The 17,851-nt window shown below is 36.5% G+C and overlaps 1 protein-coding gene across 5 annotated transcripts in view; it reads right to left on the reverse strand.

Moving 5' to 3' along the window:
- Positions 1-17,474, reverse strand: part of KIF6 (kinesin family member 6) — a 158,435-nt gene extending 140,961 nt beyond the window's left edge. For 3 of the 5 annotated variants that reach the window (XM_039697904.1, XM_039697902.1, XM_039697900.1), the window contains exons 1-4: positions 17,260-17,474; positions 15,879-15,985; positions 13,784-13,858; positions 1,115-1,262 (exon numbers count right to left, since the gene is read on the reverse strand). In XM_039697904.1, the coding sequence (XP_039553838.1) occupies positions 1,115-1,262; positions 13,784-13,858; positions 15,879-15,985; positions 17,260-17,382 (453 nt within the window). In that variant the 5' untranslated portion in view covers positions 17,383-17,474. Of the gene's footprint in view, positions 1-1,114; positions 1,263-13,783; positions 13,859-15,878; positions 15,986-16,877; positions 16,950-17,259 lie in introns of those variants that run through there. The other 2 variants (XM_039697901.1, XM_039697903.1) reach the window with 2 other exon arrangements.
- Positions 17,475-17,851: the final 377 nt, after the last annotated feature.

Consider the following 17,851-nt stretch of genomic DNA (forward strand, 5'->3'; position numbering starts at 1 on the left):
ACATTCGTATTTTTCTGCTGAGAGTTTGACAAACATACTAGTTATTTCTTATCTTATTTTGTTTTTATTATATAATTAACATTAGAAAAGAATGTTGGTGTGTTAATGTTGTTTGTTGCTGGCAATTAGACAATAAATATGCTCAGTTTCCACAACAAAAGTCCTCCATGGAGGTTGTGTGAGTGCAGCAGAGAGTCTAAGATAACATGATCATGTGTGTTTTTTTCATTTCCATTCACATAATGGCAAGTTTTTGTGCACCTGCCACATGCTGTGTACATTTACCTGCCAAAGCCATACTTCCAAAGAGCCAAAGTGATTGTTCACTCTTGTTAACCCGTTCTGACACAGGGCATATTAATGTGACTGAGCCATATACCCTCATGCAAACAGATCAGTACTCTATAGGACACGACTGAAAGAGCATAAATGTACAGTGGAATGATTTATGTTAATGTCAAATCATATTTAAATTGGCTTAATTAAATAGCTTTGCTAAAATGTGAAGATTAATGAGTCATAGGCCTGGTGAAATAAATGAAGAGACAAAACATAAATTACACCAGACTCCTCTCTTCCTCTCTTCTCTTTCTCCTATAATTATAAAAGTACTGGAATAATTGACTGTGTTGACTCATGTAAGTATTTCAGACACTAAAAGAAAATTAAATTTCTCACAAACATAATAAACATAACAAAAAAAAAATCAGTATGGTTACTCTGGCACATCCTTTCACTTCTTGACTCATTTCATCACGTAAGTCAAAACGAAATGCAATGCATGCAATACAAAACCAGAGTGGAGCTGATATAAGTGTTAGACAAGGCTTGTGTCATCTAAAGGTATGCTCCACAAACTAAAAATAGCCTGGGTTTTAAAACTACAAAAGCACCCCACAATTATGCCCATAATTTTTCAGACTATTGCAATAAACCAGGTAGCCAAAACAACTACAAATATATTCTTGCACACAGTAAATACTGTGTCAAGTTAGATATTTTGCTAAGCATTAGTTTTAGGACTTCCACTAACACCGTTATAAAAACAACCACTAGCAATAGTTAAGTATTTGAAATCAGACATTACAAATAAACAGAAAATAAGGCTCCATACCTTCTGCAATTGATCAAAAATATAAGATAAAGTCCTGGGAATGATGCCTCGATCACTGTAACGTTCGGCTCCTCCTGTGATGGTAAAAGTTTTACCACTGCCTGTCTGACCATATGCAAAGATAGTTCCATTGTATCCAGCCAAAACACTATACAGTTAAAAAAAAAAGGAATATAATTTACATTTAAGGCAGAACATATTGTCCATTATCAACGTTGTATAGAACAAAAATACAATTAACAGTAATTCTTAATTACATAGCAACTGTCTTTGCTAATACAAAAGTACACTTTAATAGATATATTCTAGATTCTATAGAATTTAAACTATCAAGAATGGAAGGATTTCTTGATGCCTTGACTTAATCCATTATTAGCTGATCATGCTTATTACTATTTACACTACCTTTTCATACTTTTTAGTTTGGCAGATGATTTTTTGCAAGGATGATATTTAATCTCTTTAAAGACTGTAGATGTCAGGAATTGGGCCATTCATACACTAGAAGAATCAAGAAATATTTCACATAGGACCTCATTAAATCAAAACAGAGAAAACTCTATTGTGGTTAGAAACTCATGTAAGGATGCTGTTATGCCTGGGTCCAGCTTTTATTCTGAGGATATGACTATACTGAAGAAAAGACTATGCTTTGAAAAGGGTATGCAGGAGAACCTGTGCTTAAATAGTGTAATAAAATCTTCATTTAGTATGAAAACACATAAACCCACTTTGGTAATAGCAAACATTTCTGTTATAATTATGACTGTACAAGAAGATTCCATAAAACAGACAAAATAGCTATTGATGACGTAGCATGAAATGGCATTCAGACTCATCTTTTTCACACCTCCTATTTCTGTTTGCAGAAGTGCTTAATGAAAGTCCAGTTCAAATACTTTTCTTTAATTCACCACTGCCACCATTGACTTCCACCTTATTTCCACTAACAGTAGGTAAGCTTAATCATCTTAAATTTTTGATTGTATTTACTATGCTTAAGGACCTACCAATTTTGTTCAACAGATTGAAAAACAAAAATTATTCTTGTGCATTTTGCTTAAAGAAGAAATCTTGTGCATCTTCTTAAAGAAAGAATGATAAATTAGCTACAATTTTAATACATAAAAAGAGGGAAAACAACCCTTGTGTAAAAGGAAAAGAAAAAAGTATATAGATAGCTGCTGGTCTGGCGCCATAAGAGATGCAATGATTCTCCAACTTATTAAAGTTTATTTAAAGTCCTGGGTAGTTGCCAAATTGCTTATTTTAATCCATTACAGTAGGATGTCAAAGACAAAAACAGAAACATGTTGAAAGGAGCTACAGTGAACATCTGCTCCCAAAACAAGCAAAGATGGAATATATATAGATATTAGATTCCAGATGTTACAAATCAAAACAATTATTATGATAAAACACCTAATTAATCTATCTCAGGAATTCCTAGTGCCCACTGTCACAATATCTGTATGCTGATGACAGTAATGAGTTGTCAGAGGGAAGGGGGTATCAACAGAAGTTCAGACATGGCAGATTCAAACCTAGCAAGAGGAAATGATTCTTCAACCAAACTGTAGTTAAGCTGTGCAACTCTTTTCTTTGGACAATAAAATGTCACACAGGCTTCAGCAAAGATTGGACTAAATCATCAAAACATTTTTCTTCAGTGCTACTAATCACAGAGAAATCAGCAAGTCCCTAAACTACAAATAACTAAAGACTAAGACGATACATGCAGGAGGCAGCTCTACATGCTTACTCTATTTTTTTCCTCTGAGCATTGTCTGTTAGTCCCTGTGAGAGACAACACAGTGCTGCTGATGGAACCTTGGTCTGATGCAGTATAGTTGCTCTTCAGCACTTAAAAAACAGTCCTCTGGCTCTTCAGAGCTGGCAACTGGGGTTGTTAAATTTTCTTACTCCTTCCCTTCTTTAAAGGTGTGTCTTGCAATGTGTTAAAAATTAATAAACTTCGTTGCAAACTATTAACTCGACATGTTGGCATTCCAATTTCTAACTCCTCCAGAAAAAGTTGTTGGTTATAATCACCTCATATGTAAACACAGGATAAAACATCACATACCGTATGCTGCCAAAACAGCTGCAAAAGTCAGTGAGTTTTCTTTCTGATATTTGATTCCTATATATTCTTACATTTTCTGCAATGCATCAGCACAGCTCTGAAAAGTTTTCCAGAAAAACCTGACAGCTCATAAAATGTGAGCATATCCATGTCAATAATGCATTCTTCTAAACCAATGCAATTATAGGTTATCTTAATATTGCATTACATAAATGATTTTGATTCCACAGTTATGTTCTTTAAATTCTGAGCTAAAGGTCAACCTATTTTTTAAACTTATGTGCGAGTATCTATACGTGTGTGTGTACAATTACATATACAAATATCTGCCCCTTGTCCATATTTACAGCACAAGTTTCTTTCATTCAGAGTGTATTACAGCTACCATCAAGTCAATTTAAACCTGCTTGAGGTGCTAAGGAAGCCTGTAAGGAAAGAAGACTACCAATAATACCAGTGAAACTGTTGGCAAAGCCTTCTAAGAGCAACATGCAACTCCATGAGGACAGGATGGAGAACAAATTCCCTTTCTAAGACTGAGAAGCAAAACACTTTCATAAATAAGAGACAAGGGACTAGGAGTTCAGGCAGGACTGACAAACTCCTTTGACTCAGAAGCAAGCTGTACACTATGACCTTGCCTTCTGAAAAGAGTAGAGAGGAAGATGCAGTGAAAATGTAAAGCTTCTACTGTGTTGGCTTGTGGAGAAAAAATTAAACTTATGAACTTCACAGAAGTTAAGGGTTTGTGCATATGTATAAACTTATGAAAGAACATATTCCAAACCTGAAGATATATAACTACCATTCTAAGTATAATAGTGTGACTATTCATCAATGTCAATTTTAAAGGTCTGTGTGTGATAACATGGATTAAGTAAAAATTCCAGGTCTGATGTGTCTTATTCCAAATGAAGTTATTTAAAGTAACTTCATTTGGAATCAATGGCCATAGAGGATGTTCTAGCAATGAACCTTGTGGACAACTCATCACCATAGGAAATACTTGTTGGAGACACACTTTGCTCGTTTTCACTTCTAAGTACTTGAAGGCAAAAAACCCCATCAAAACTCCATCAATCTATTAGTTCATTTTCCCAGAGAGTTCAACAGTGAAAGGGCAACTATATGCAGATGGACCAATCCAAAACAATCAATACCTATTTACTAAATATTCAAGAAGTTTAAGATTTATACATAATATTTTCAACCCAAGATACACAATTCCTTTAGGAAAATAAAGAAGCTCAAAAACTTTTATAAACTGTTAGCCATCCACAAAATTCTGTTTAAGAAAACAACATCAAACTACACTGCTTAATTACCTTTGGCAAAGTGACGGATCCCTCAGATGCTAGAAGTCAGTATAGAGAGCAGAAAATATATGTGTTGTCTCTTTCATCCTGAAATATAACTGCAGCAGGTACCAAAAAAGTTGGCAACACCCATTATGACAAGAGAAGAGCATATTTTCTAAACAGCATCCACCAAAAGGATGCTCAAAGATGCTCACTTGCAAATTATAGCTGTCCCTAACAGCAAGGAAAGTGATTATTGCCTGGGAAGGGTCGGTAGAGAACCAGCAGCTTTTTTCTGCCTTTTCAGCAAAACCTATTTTGCAAATGTCAGTTCCCACAGATAAAGTCTGCATCTTTGCTCTTCAGAGTCTCTGAACAGAAGCCCCAAATTTTTGTTAAACTTAGTATTTGAAACCACACAGGTTCACATGGATAGTTGTAGTATTGCATTTTATTTAAACGGTATGCTCTGTCTCACCCCTCCAAAATGTATGGTATATTCTAAGCCCGTGGTCCTGCCCTGAACCATCAAGTATCTGTAATCCCATTGGCCCAAGTCTGATTCTGCGCCCACTTTCAATCTGCCTCTTAAACCGTGGGAGTGAGACCAATCGCGCGCTTAGCCCTTCTCCTCCCCTCTTGGCCCTTCTATCCCCTAGGCTCTCCCTTTCCTTCCCCTTCCCCCCTTCTCCCTCAGTAACCATGCTGTTCCCAGGGATGGGACCCCCAATAAACCCTCATTTAATTAGCATCCTCAGAAGCTGTGTGGAGTCTCCTTGCCTACCAGCGAACTCACAGCCTAGGGAGCCCTCCGGGGGCACCCCCCCACAAAAATGAAATACAACAGATAGTGATGGTGGTCATGTGAGGACTTAAAACTATGCTAAAAGTATATTTTCAGTCATGGCCCCTTGGTGTCATCAGAATATCCATAATTTTCTATTTCTTTGTCTCTTTGAAGGATGAATTTTGGCACGGTTAAGGGGACATTTTGTTGAATAAGTAGTCTCTTTACTACCTGAAACAAAACACAAAGACCCATGATCCAAGGAGAGGCTTTGCAGAAATGATCTTTCATGCACTTTTACAACACTGTATAGCATCCTGTTCAGAAGTTCATGGACAACTTCCAGACAGATTAGCTAAAATACTGTTGAAGAGATCTGTCTCTAGCATATTTTACCAAAGTTGCGACTGCCAGAGTTACTGGAGGGTCTTGCTTTTTTATTGATACCAAGCTAGATCTACTGCAGAGAAAAAAACCTTTAAAATACAATGACTAAAATCTTCTCTAAATTTGTATATTTGTTTCATTCTATTACAGAATTCAGAGGAATCATTTTCATTATTCACTAAAACACACAGGCACATATTTGTAACACTTTTCAATAGACTTACTTTCTATGAGAAAAGAATAATATATATTAAAAAGTCCATTCCGAACAAACCGTTCATTTGCCTTTGCTTGTACGGCTCATAGAAACATGGAATATGTGGTTATCTGGAAAACATGGGCCAATTTAAATGTGTCAAGGACAACTTAATTTGCCACATGAATGAGCAGTAAGTCTGACTTGAAGTTCATACCTGTGAACAATAAGATGCAATGAATGGGAACAAATTTCATAGGCCTGAATTTTTGCATATAAGAATCTTAAAGAAACCTGGCCAAGACTCCAAATTCTGTTAGAGTTGCACAAAAAACATGACATTTCAGGGAAAACACGGACATGCAATAGGTCTGCAAAAAGTTGTATTTCAATCTTATTTAATATACTGAGCTGTCTTCATGGCTTATTAATGTGTGGAAGATCTGTTTCATGACTACCAAGAAAAGGCCCAAAAAGTCAGTTGCAAATTCAAAGAGGGCAGAACTAAACATATCAATATTTTAGATTTAATTCATGATACCAGAATATCAGTATTTCCACAGTTTGTAGCATAAATGGTAATTATGTCAACACTTGGTAAATATACATTTCTAAATTTAATAGTTATTTTTGTGTTTCAGTGAAAATACATGCGGTCAAGTCATATGAAGTTTCACATATTAAAAAACTGAATGTAAGAAAAAAATGGTTTTTTTTTATATGTTGGAAATGTAAACATGTACATCTATGTAACCACATCTACATATGTTTCCTGCATCTTAAGGTGGGTGGGGTGATAAATGTTAGTCTTGTCTTTTTGATCACTGTAAGAAAATCTGATTTAAAGCAAAATATTGATGAAGAAACATCATGATTGCTTGCCAAGTATTATGAGCTCAAGGAATATTTATGCAAGAAGAAAGCCTCTTTAGCAAAGTTAATATCATTGAAAAACACAAAACTGTGCAAAAAGATTTTGCATGGTGGAAATTAGAATAAGACAGAGTGCATGGGAAAAAAGCAAATAACAGCATAAATTGCAGGCAAGCAACTCCCAAAGTATGAATAATTATTGTTTATTGCATGTCTAAATCTTCTTTATTCTTTTATTTTGCATTATAATTTATCATCAAATTATATGTTCTCTTCAAGATGATTATAATTTAGAGAAGGATTAGATCTGTTCTTACATTTTACCCAAATAATTGAATGCTTCTTTTCTGATCAAGCCCTGATAATTTACTGTTGTTTTTTTAGCAACACAACAGTTTGTGCTTCATCTTACAGAGCTAAACAGCAACAAGTTTAAACAAAAAGAAAGCATTTAATATATCCTTTATGTTGCCTAGGATTTAAATCACACTTTTTCCAAGCAAAAGGTGGTTTGTGCACACAGCTGACTAAGGAGGTTGATTTGATACCACTGCTAAATAAACCTAATCGTATTACAGCAGCAACATGATAGGATAAATTAAAAATGTTCATTTTACCTCCAGCTATGACACAGACTATCAAAAAATCTCCCCCAACAACAGTGTTTGAGACAGGAATTGGAATACTTTTAGTATTTTTTCTAACCAGAATACTAAGGGATACTTTCCCTCAAGTGGGAAAGACTTCTCTACCTGGAAAGTATTAAGTAAGACCATGATCCACACCTTATTCAATTCAATAACTACCTTTCCAATAGGTAACTGAGTTTTAGGAGAAAAATTTAATGTAGCGAATTTTTGCTGCTGTAAATGCTTGAACACACTACAGGATTTACACTTATCTGTATGTATCAAAAGTACATCAAATACCTTAGAAATTCCCAAGAGACATTCTACAAATATTTTTTCCAATTAACACGGAATACTCTTAATTTTTGTATGTCTCTTGTTTTGAAAAAGAGACCTATAACAGAAAAACAGAAGGCTGAAGCAAAGGTTCCTTATATATTCCACTTTCAGTAAAACATTGATACCACTTAATAAACCAAGTGTTGTTACATAAAAACTTATGTAATGATGATTGCTCAAGTAAACCAGTTTTGGCTTAATGAAAAATTAGTTATGACATGTGGTCTCTTCTGCACTTTGGACTTGGAGAAACTACCCATTATCAAGCATAGGACAATTTTTCACATGAATGTAGAGGAGAGCAGTACCATGTGGGTTTTTCCCCCTCATGGATTCTCACTCACTTATCAAGTAACTTGCATGTTCTAACTTACTTGTAATTAGTGGTGATTTCAAAACATGCACAGTGAGATATGAACTTTTAATTTGAAAATTTAGTTCAGGCCCCCATTTAAATGACTGCTGTTACAGAGCTATCAACTGGCACTTCCAGTCACTCTACTGCCTTGTCTCATTCCTGAAAGCTGTCTAATTCCTAAATATAGTGTGATACAGAAGTATAACTCATGGAAGCAATTCCACTTAAATTGATAGATATGTTATGTTTACAACTGCCTAACATTCCTCAAGTGAGAAATTCCTCAAGTGAGAGCTAGACAATTTATGGGTAGTTACTAGAGTCTAAAATATCATTCAGTACTTTGTCCTTGAGTATCTGAGACAATATAAATAGTGGTAAAAACCCAGTGACAGTAGACAGAGGTTGAAAGCAGACTGAGGTTGTTTTATTGTGGTTGGGTTTTCTGACTACATTTTGTTTTAATTTCCAGTGAAGATCATTTGTTCTATTTAAAGCTTACGGACACAGAACTTTTCATTTGTTTCTGTGCTCATTGTTAATGAGACTTTAGGGAGGCTTTTGCCTAAGTATAACCAAGAACTCTGCTTCCTCTGCTGCTGCACTGCTTTTGCTGAATCAAACAGAACAGTAACCTTCAAAATTGGCAAAAAAACCAAGAAAATAAACTCTCCTCCTTGAGTTCTGTACCCACTTTTGGGCTCCCCGGCAGATGAAAAATGCACTAAAGAAACTGGAGTGAGCCTGCCAGAATCAACTGAATTCAGGCTGCAGCATGTCATGCACAAGAAGCCAAGTGAACTGTTTCCTATCAACCCAGAGGAGAGAAAGCCTTACACGTACCTAATTACCACGTTATGCAATAGATCATTAGAGATGGACTCCAACTCCTCCCAGAGGTTTACACTGGTAGAACACAAAGCAGTGGTCACAAGTGGCAAGAGAAGAAACTCCAAGTGAGTATAAGGAAAATATTCTTCACAGTGAGAGTAGTTAAGCCTTGGAACAGGTTCCCAGATGGATTGTGGGATTCCCATCTTTGGATATTTTTGAATCTCTATTGGACGAGGGCCTGAGAAATGTGACCTAGAAGCCAGACTTGCTTTCCTCAGGAGATTGGCCCAGATGACCTACAGAGATCCCCTTCTTACTTAATTATTCTAATAGGTTGAAAAAGTTCAAAGTGAAAGTTTTGTACAAAGTTCATAATATGAAAAAATAAAACAATGAAAAACCCTTATTAAGGAAGACTAAATTCTGTAAGTGTTTTTAAGTAGGTAAGAGAAAATCCTGAGAACAAGAAAACACTTTGATCTTAAAAACTTACTTAATATTCTTTGTTTATTTTGGCTTCATATTATCATTTTTATCTGAGTTCTGCCATCTTCACTTTAAAGGAGCAGTAACATAAAGGCATGTGGTCAAAACAAATATTCAATACTACAAAATATTTGATGAAAAAAGCAGAAGACACCAGTATCTCTGATATTTGGATACTGTTGGCCCTCTCTTTATCTCAGTTCTTACAGACCTGAATTTTTTTTTAATCAGTGCCCCTCATTTTCCTTCCTTCTATCTCATGAAACCTAAATTCATTGATATTAAAAAATAAATTAACCAAATCCTGGCAAAACTGGCCCTCTCCACCCCTACTCCACCAACTCCTCCTTCCAAATTATATTGAAGATAAAAAGAAGAACTTAATTTCAAGGATCTGAAAAATAAGTTTTCAGGAGAATTTGTCTTCACAGAGACATAGCTTTCACATATTTCTAACACTTGGAGGTCAGACTAAAGTTTCTTTTAATTAAAATAAAGTATCTCAGTATGACTATTTTTTCCTTCATATCTTTGCCAGATTTATGGAACAAATCCAAATTGGTAATGCCTCATGTTTAAGAGACAAAACTGATTTCCAAATGTGCATGTAGCTGTTTTTGAGAAATTAGTGCAGGTAAGTTTCCTTAGAAAATTCAGTTTTCCTACAGAAAAAAAAGTAATGCATTTTCTTGTTTCAACCAAGATCTCTAAATGTATTTAGAATTTCACCATAAACTGTAACAGCTAAGTGACACAAAGATATTCAGAATCAAAGCTGTCAAACTGTAACTTAAATTAAGCAACCTTCTTGGACAATTCTAAATTGCACAATTTATGTCAAAACAAACAAGCAACTAATGGTCATTTGAGAAGAAACATCAATGACACTTCTCACTTTTTATTGCCTCATAATTGTACTCTGAGAAAGAACAGCAAGCATTACTAATTTCTCAATTTGAGGGAAAGTTTAGGCTAGATTTCTTTCAGGATGACATTGGAAAAAACGTGTCCTTTTGCTCCATATATATTCTACAGGTCTTGGTGAGGCAGATCACTGCATTAAATATTGTATGACAAATATATCCAGGTATAAAATGAATAATTGTTAATAAAAATGTTTTTACTACATTTTCATTAAGAATACACAGCAGAAAAAAAAATCCATGAAACCAGTTGGTAGTAACCTGAAGTAGTTTATATATTACAGACGCTAATTCTTAGAATAAATATAGCACATGAGAAGAAACCAGAACCAGCAGAAATGTGAGCATCCGAGTTTTCAAAAGATCAGGTGATTGACATTAGGTTTATAAACAGCTGAGCTATTTCTAATTTCCATGAGACAAATAAAGAGAAAATATTTTCAAATGTTATTCTTCAAAAAAACCAAGAAATCTAATAGTGAAACATTGACTGAGTTTTCAGTTCAAATTAGAACTGAAAACTCAACTAATTCAAAACAGTTAACATTTTCTACTTAATTTCTGGTTGCATACATAATCATATTTAATATTTGAAATATTTTGAGAGTAGCCTTGTTTAGTTGTAAGGCTAAAGCAATGCTTAGTCATTAGCAAAATTTAAAGTACGCTGTTATTTATTTTCTCTGGTTTTGATGCGGTAACAGAATTTGTGCTGCTTCATAAACTGCACAAAAATATTATCAAGAGTATATATTTAAAATTAGAAGGAAAAGAAACAGCCTAAGAGATGAATCAAGGATAGAAAAAAACTAATAAATTTCAAGGAAGTCATAAGCTTATAATGGTTTGCAGAGGCTGGCACTTTTGACTGAAGAAGCAAATTAAACAAACTAATGTCTGGTGCCTCTGAAACCACAGGCAAGATGACAATGTAACTGGACTTACAAAAAGAGAAGTAGTGGCCCAACATCAAAGAAAACCTACTTAAAAAGGAAAAAAAAAAAAAAAAAAGAAAAAGAAAAGAAAGTTGCATCCAGTTTCCATCCATCCAAGTACAAAACAGAAAGATTTTAGTATCCTGAGCATTGCCTTTCTGGTTTTAGTTTAAACAGTGCCCAAGATTTTTTTTTCCCTAAGCATTCAAGTCTCTAACTGAATTTCCTCAGGCCTGTAAGAATTCATGACAAAGAACCTCAAAACATTACTGAGCTATTTCATTAATATTTTCCTGCTATTTCTTTTCACTGGCAATACACACACAAAAACTGTCCCCTTAGTAAAGTGACTCCAACAACAGAAACGTGTGCACTTGCAACAGCTTTTTCATGCAAGAGAATATTGACTGTGAAAGAAACAAATAATGAAGGACATTTTGCTGTGAAAAATTGTGGTCTTTAAGAGAAACAGGGCAATTCTTATTCTATGATGGAAAAGGAAATGGTATCACTAACCACAGAGTGAAACAAATTTCAGGCCCAGTTCAGAATTCCATTAGCCAAGGAATTCATTACTCTGAATATATTTTGAAATTTATATTTTTGTCTACAAAGAGGTAAAAAGTTAAGGGAGTGGATAAAAAAACATTAACATACTTCAATTATTATCAATTCTATTATAAAAACACGTAAAATTATCAGTAACAACACAAGCACAATTTAGAATACAAGCTTTACCTCATTATAATGCTCTCAGACAATACTGATTTCATTAATAATGGTTTGTAAGTCAATTTCAGCATTAAAGACAAAGACTCAACTATTTAGAGATAGGTGTCGGCCTAAACACCATTGATGTTAATAGCATTAAAGTACTTTCAAGTACTTAAAGAAATATCTAAACCCTGAAACTAAAGCCTACATAATGGAGAAAATTAATATATAAAACAAGTCTTTCATCAGCTAACACTGAAATAAAGGAGATTATTATTCCTGATTATTAGAGCACTGTATAGGTGAACTTTCCAACTGGAAAGCATTTCCATATTCTAGGAAACCACTCCAAAGGGAAAAAAGTAGCCAGTTTCCTACTAGTTAATTTTGATATGCTGAGCTTTTTTAAGTCCATAGTACATAACAATGAGATTTTTACACTTCTCTTTCCAAACACACTAAAATTTGATAAAGTTTTTTTTTTTTTCCTGCAGTCAACATTAAATCCGGAAATACTTAAAATTAAGTGTATGAGTTAATTCTGCAGTCAACATTAAATCCTTAATGTTGACTGCAGAAAAATCCTAAAAATCATTAAACAAGAAATACTTAAAATTAAGTGTATGAGTTAATGTGAAGCCATATGTGATAACGTCAGATAAGCAAATAAATATCTTTTGGATGAGAAAATAAGCATTCTTTTTAATGCTTATTCTTTTAAGTCTAAATTCATTCTTTTAAGTCTATTTAGTTTATTCTAATGGAATTTCAAATTCACTGGCTTTTCATATTCACTGTCAATTACCTGTTTTATGTGGGACTTTAGAGAAGAAAACAGGAGGGGTGGGGAGAAAGAAAATAAAATTATAAAGAGGTGGATATATTTTTCTTCCTTGTAGCAACTTGAGAAAGGCTTAATAACCAACTTAAATTGTTTGTTTTCCTACAGTGCTAAACCGAGGCCTGTGCAATAGACTGAGGAATAACTTGCAGAATCATGGCTTAAACAAAGAGATAGGTCAGACAATGAATAAGAACAAAGTTGGCACTTGAAGTAATACTTCCCAACTCACTACCAGTCTGGATTTTGAGCAGTAAGTTTGATAAACAAGCAAACACTATGCAAAAATTCTGCTTCCTCTGGCATGGGATTTTCTCCAACACTAAAACCAGCACAAACTTCAACATAGACAGTAAACTGAGCAAAGAGAATGGCATAAAATCCATTTTCCACTGAAAAATCCACCCGTTTCAGAGTGGCATTCAATCCACACAATGAATGCAGAAGTCTTATTTGCCTCTACAAACTGTCAGATATGAGCATTGTTTGATTAAAAAAATTGAGGAAGGGAAAAAACAGTGTCAAAAGCATTGCCTTACATGTCAAAACAAAAGCAATGACAAGACTTAGGAATATCTCCACAAACATTAATGAGAGTCCCCAGCTTAATGAAAATTATATGGGGGATAAAATTTTCATTAGGTTTACCTCTACATTAAACTATATAGAAAGTTCTATTCCATGGCAATGGAGTCAGTTTGTATTACAAATAAAAAAAAAAAGAATTGGGCATGGATTTCTATCGCTATACAACAGAGGCAACAGTAGCATTGCTATTTGAAGAGTCAAAAAAGGAACCTTAGTACACATAAAATTCTCAGGGGATTGTATATCTCCTGGATTCAGACATGTCAGTATTTAGTAAATTAGACTATCAATCCAATTTTACAAAAGCAACACAAAGACTTGACAGCTCTTCTTCAAGTAATACAACAAAAGCAGAAATAGTTTTTCCCTGGTTACTTGCAGGATCAACAACATACCATTCTGCTACTGGTTTGGCAATGCTGTCAAAAATCACATCTTGTTTTGCCTCTTGATCAAAAATTTTCTGAAATCTGAAAATATTAAGCAAATAATAATTGCTTAGAATGTTAAAACAGTACTTGATTCATACATTTTTGTTTGTGTTTGTAATAGTCAATGTTTACATCATTAGGCTTACATAACTTAGTACAATGTTTTCCCTGTAGCCTTAACCACAGCTTGCTGTTGTGCTATTGTACATAAATAGGCTGTACACAGAGCTGCTTTGACAAGATCTGTACAATAAAATCCTCTGATAAAATGATGTGGCTTAGAAAAAAATAAACCGTATTTTAAATCTATCAAGAGAATTAGTGTTTGTAACTGGCACCACACTGAATCCTGGATAAATAGATTACACTATAACCAAATACAGCATCCCACCAGTACAGCCAGGCTCACATTTTTTCAAGCAATTTCCTTCAATCTGCTGCACAATTACTATAGGTCACAATAAGATATTTAATTATGTTTTGTCACTTTCTATATAAAATATCTGCAGTTATTTTACAGAATCAGAATTCTTGAGTTTGGAAGGGACCATTTGTTCCAATCCTCCTGCTGCCTCTGCATTATTTCTGTTTATGTGGATGGACTGTTCTTGAGCTTGGAGAATGTGATCCTTGAAAATCAGCTAGTTTTCCTGGTCATCTCTCCAGGAATGTGTCTCAGAGAATTCTTTCAAGCAGATCCACGAACAAGCCAAAGTCTGCATTTATGAAGTCCAGGATTGTGACCCTGCTTTTTGCCTTACTCCCTTCTCTCAGCATCCTGAATTTCATTATCTCATGGCCACTGCAGTCAAAGCTACCTCCAGGCTTAATACCCCTCGACAGCTTGTCCATGTTTGCAAATATCCTGATTGGCTTAACTGTATGTCAGGAAGTTGTCATCCATACATTCCAGCAGCCCCCCATACTGCTGGTGCCCTGCTGTATTGCCCTCCCCCGTTTGGAACTCTATTCTTGCACAGAACTTCCCAGGGTGTGTAGGAAGGCCTTAGGGACACTGGTTGTGTAGAAAAGCACCATGCTGACCCATGCAGTACCACAGACAAATGCAATACACAAAACATGAAAGCATTTATTCTATCCTGCTAATCAGTCAACTCAAACAATTCTTCTCACATGGCCTTAAAGATAATAAGGCATAAGGTTTCTCAAAATGCATCTCAGAGTTTTTAATGAATTATAAAGTCAGACAGAAATAGCTGCATTCATCAAGTCGGGCTTGGGCATCTGCAAACTAATGTAGTGTTGCATATGAATCCATTTGGAGAGGGCAGCTCCTCTCTTTTCAAGCAGCTTACCTTAGCTGATGTAAAACTACATCAGTCTAAGCAGCAGTTGTTTATGTGGAGCTCTCTTTTTTAATAGCATACAGAAACAAATTACTTGTTGTTTACTATAAGAAATGAAGCATAACTGAATTGGAAAAAGACAGTTCTGACCTCATCATAAGAGATGATATATCTAGCTTTATTCATCACAAAAATTTTAAAGTGTTGCCTCGCTTTTATGTTGAATTAATAAAAATATTTGATATTGCTGTACTGATTTTAAGTTCCTAAAACATATTTATGCTCTCAAATCAAGGATCTATTTCTGTCAACAGTTTCTGGTTTTTGTTACTTTGCTTTGGCTATGTCTGAAACAGTTTCTAAACAGAATGTTTTACATGAAGACTTTAGCCAATCTACAACGACTCATTAGATCACAAGATAACACAAGTCCTGATTCAGTCTTCATACACAAATTCAAAACAAAGTGCAAAAACAGAAGAACTAATAAATGAATCTTTGAGATGAGATTTAGAAATACATAATTACTTGCAATGGACAGACAATAGTACGACAATGTTATCAAACCCATTGTGGTGAAGAGCCTGTCCTGAAGCATTGCTCTTGTTACAGGAGTTATATAAAAATAAACCCATCTCCATCTATACTATAATTTAATTTTAGACTTTTCCTGATTTTATAGATCTGTATCACTACACATAGCATTATCAGTCACTAAAGGCAGAAGGTACAAAGATAAGGCTTCTACTCACTTGAACTTGTAGCTTTCTCGTTTATTATTGATGAACCCATCTGCTAAGTCACGTGGCACAGCAATCTCCAGACTGGGCAGAGGTTCCTCATTATCAACGGAATAACTCTAATAAAGGATGGATATTAATTCACAGAATAACATCATCAACAGAACAGCATTACCCTTAGATACACCACTCATCTAAGCTTAGCACCTGTAATTGTCTGGAGACAAGCTTGTTACAAATTGCACTGAATAATACGTAAGCAGATCTCCCTTAACCACTACACAACAAAACCAGCACATAACAGCATTATCCTGTCACCATGTAAACACCACAATAACACTTGAAACAAAAGAGCAGCCTCTTTGACATAGTTTGCTTACTAAACCACTTTGATAACTGTGATGTTATTAAAAAAAAAAAAAAAAACAAAAAAACAAAAAAAAAAACAAAAAAACAAAAAAAAAAACAAAAAACAAAAAAGCACGGCCCCCCCAGTGCAAACTTCTCCAAAAAATCGGAAAGAATATATTGGGAAAGGCTACAACAAGACAAAGGGTGCGATGAGAAGGCAATTAAGAGACCTAAATGCACGGCTCCTGAGGAACATTTTCATTATTTTGATTATCCCTTGGGAGGGCAGCTGTACAATGGGAGCAACGCGTTCCCCTCCCTTGCTCAGAACACTGCTGAACTGCACAAACCCAGCGACGCGCGTCAAGCGCCTTCCTACGGAGCCTTTCTGTAACTTCCTCAGCCACTCCCCCAACAGTTACAGCCTAAACTCCTCGACTTCGTGATTTTATGAACTTCCTAAGCCTTCCGACAGCAGGAGCTTCTCGCCGCACACGCACCCGCGTACCAGCCTCGCCACCCCCGCCAGCCGCCCGAGCCTTTTGAAAGGGATGTGGTCTGCCCGCTGCCCCCACCTGAGCGGGGAACGAGCGTCCCCGGGCACCCCTTGGCTCTCCCCGGCATCCCCAGCGCACCCCCGGGGCTCCGCTCCCAGCCTACCCCCGCCTGCTGCCGCCTGCCCAGCGGCTTCACCCGCGCGTACACCCGGATCGTTTCCTTCACCATCGCCGCCGCCGCCGGGCCCTGGCAACGGTCACCGGGCACGGCCGGCGGGCACGCGCCGCCCTGCCCTCACACGGCCCCCGGCCCTCACACGGCCCCCGGGAGCGCGGAGCGGCCCGCACACGGCCCCCGGGCTCCGCCTGCCGCAGGTGACCGCCTGCCCAGCCCGTCGTGCCGGCTCCCCGCGGCCGGAGTTTCGAGGCTGCGAGCGGAGGGAGCTCGCACGCACTGTACTGCCCGGCCCGGCCCGGCCCGGCCCGGCCCGGCCCGGCGGTGCGGAGCGCTGCGGGCATCCCCCGCCTGATCTCTTGTGCCGCACCTGTTTGTCCGCCGGGATCTCGCGGCTCAGCCCACCTGTGTCAGGCTCAAGAGCAGGTCTTCTGCCGTTATGCAGTTGAAACACCATGGAGAGAAATGCCATGATTACAGGCACTGAGGACATCAAGTCCTTAGTTTTAATATGAAAATGGTTGTGAAAAAAACCAAAATTTTTAGTGGGAAAAGATGCTGTCTTGCTATGAGAACTCAGAGCAGTAAGAGCAGAACCCCATTATTCTGTGAAGTGGTTACTGAAGAGCCACACAAACAACATGATTGTATTTTTGGCCTTAGTTTTGGTGGGATACAGTGGCAGGGATCAGGTTACAGTGATTGCAAGCACACTAAGTTAAATTAAGTGGAAAATCAGGGAGTTGATTATGGAGGAGGAGAGAAATTTCTGTAACTCAGATATGGTAAAAGCATGATAAACTTGTATTCCAAATAGGAAAAACAGTAGGGAAAAGGCTTTCTCTCTCAGCTAAGCAAATAACTGTCTCAGAAACTGCATGAGGCATAAGTAGTGAGCCTTCAGGGAATAAAATAGAAAAAGGCTGATCACCATCTAAAGTCAAGTGCAAAAAGTCAAAAGG

Source organism: Passer montanus, unplaced genomic scaffold (genome assembly GCF_014805655.1).
Source record: "Passer montanus isolate IOZ18808 unplaced genomic scaffold, ASM1480565v1 scaffold12, whole genome shotgun sequence".
In the NCBI taxonomy this organism is placed as follows: Eukaryota; Metazoa; Chordata; class Aves; order Passeriformes; family Passeridae; genus Passer; species Passer montanus.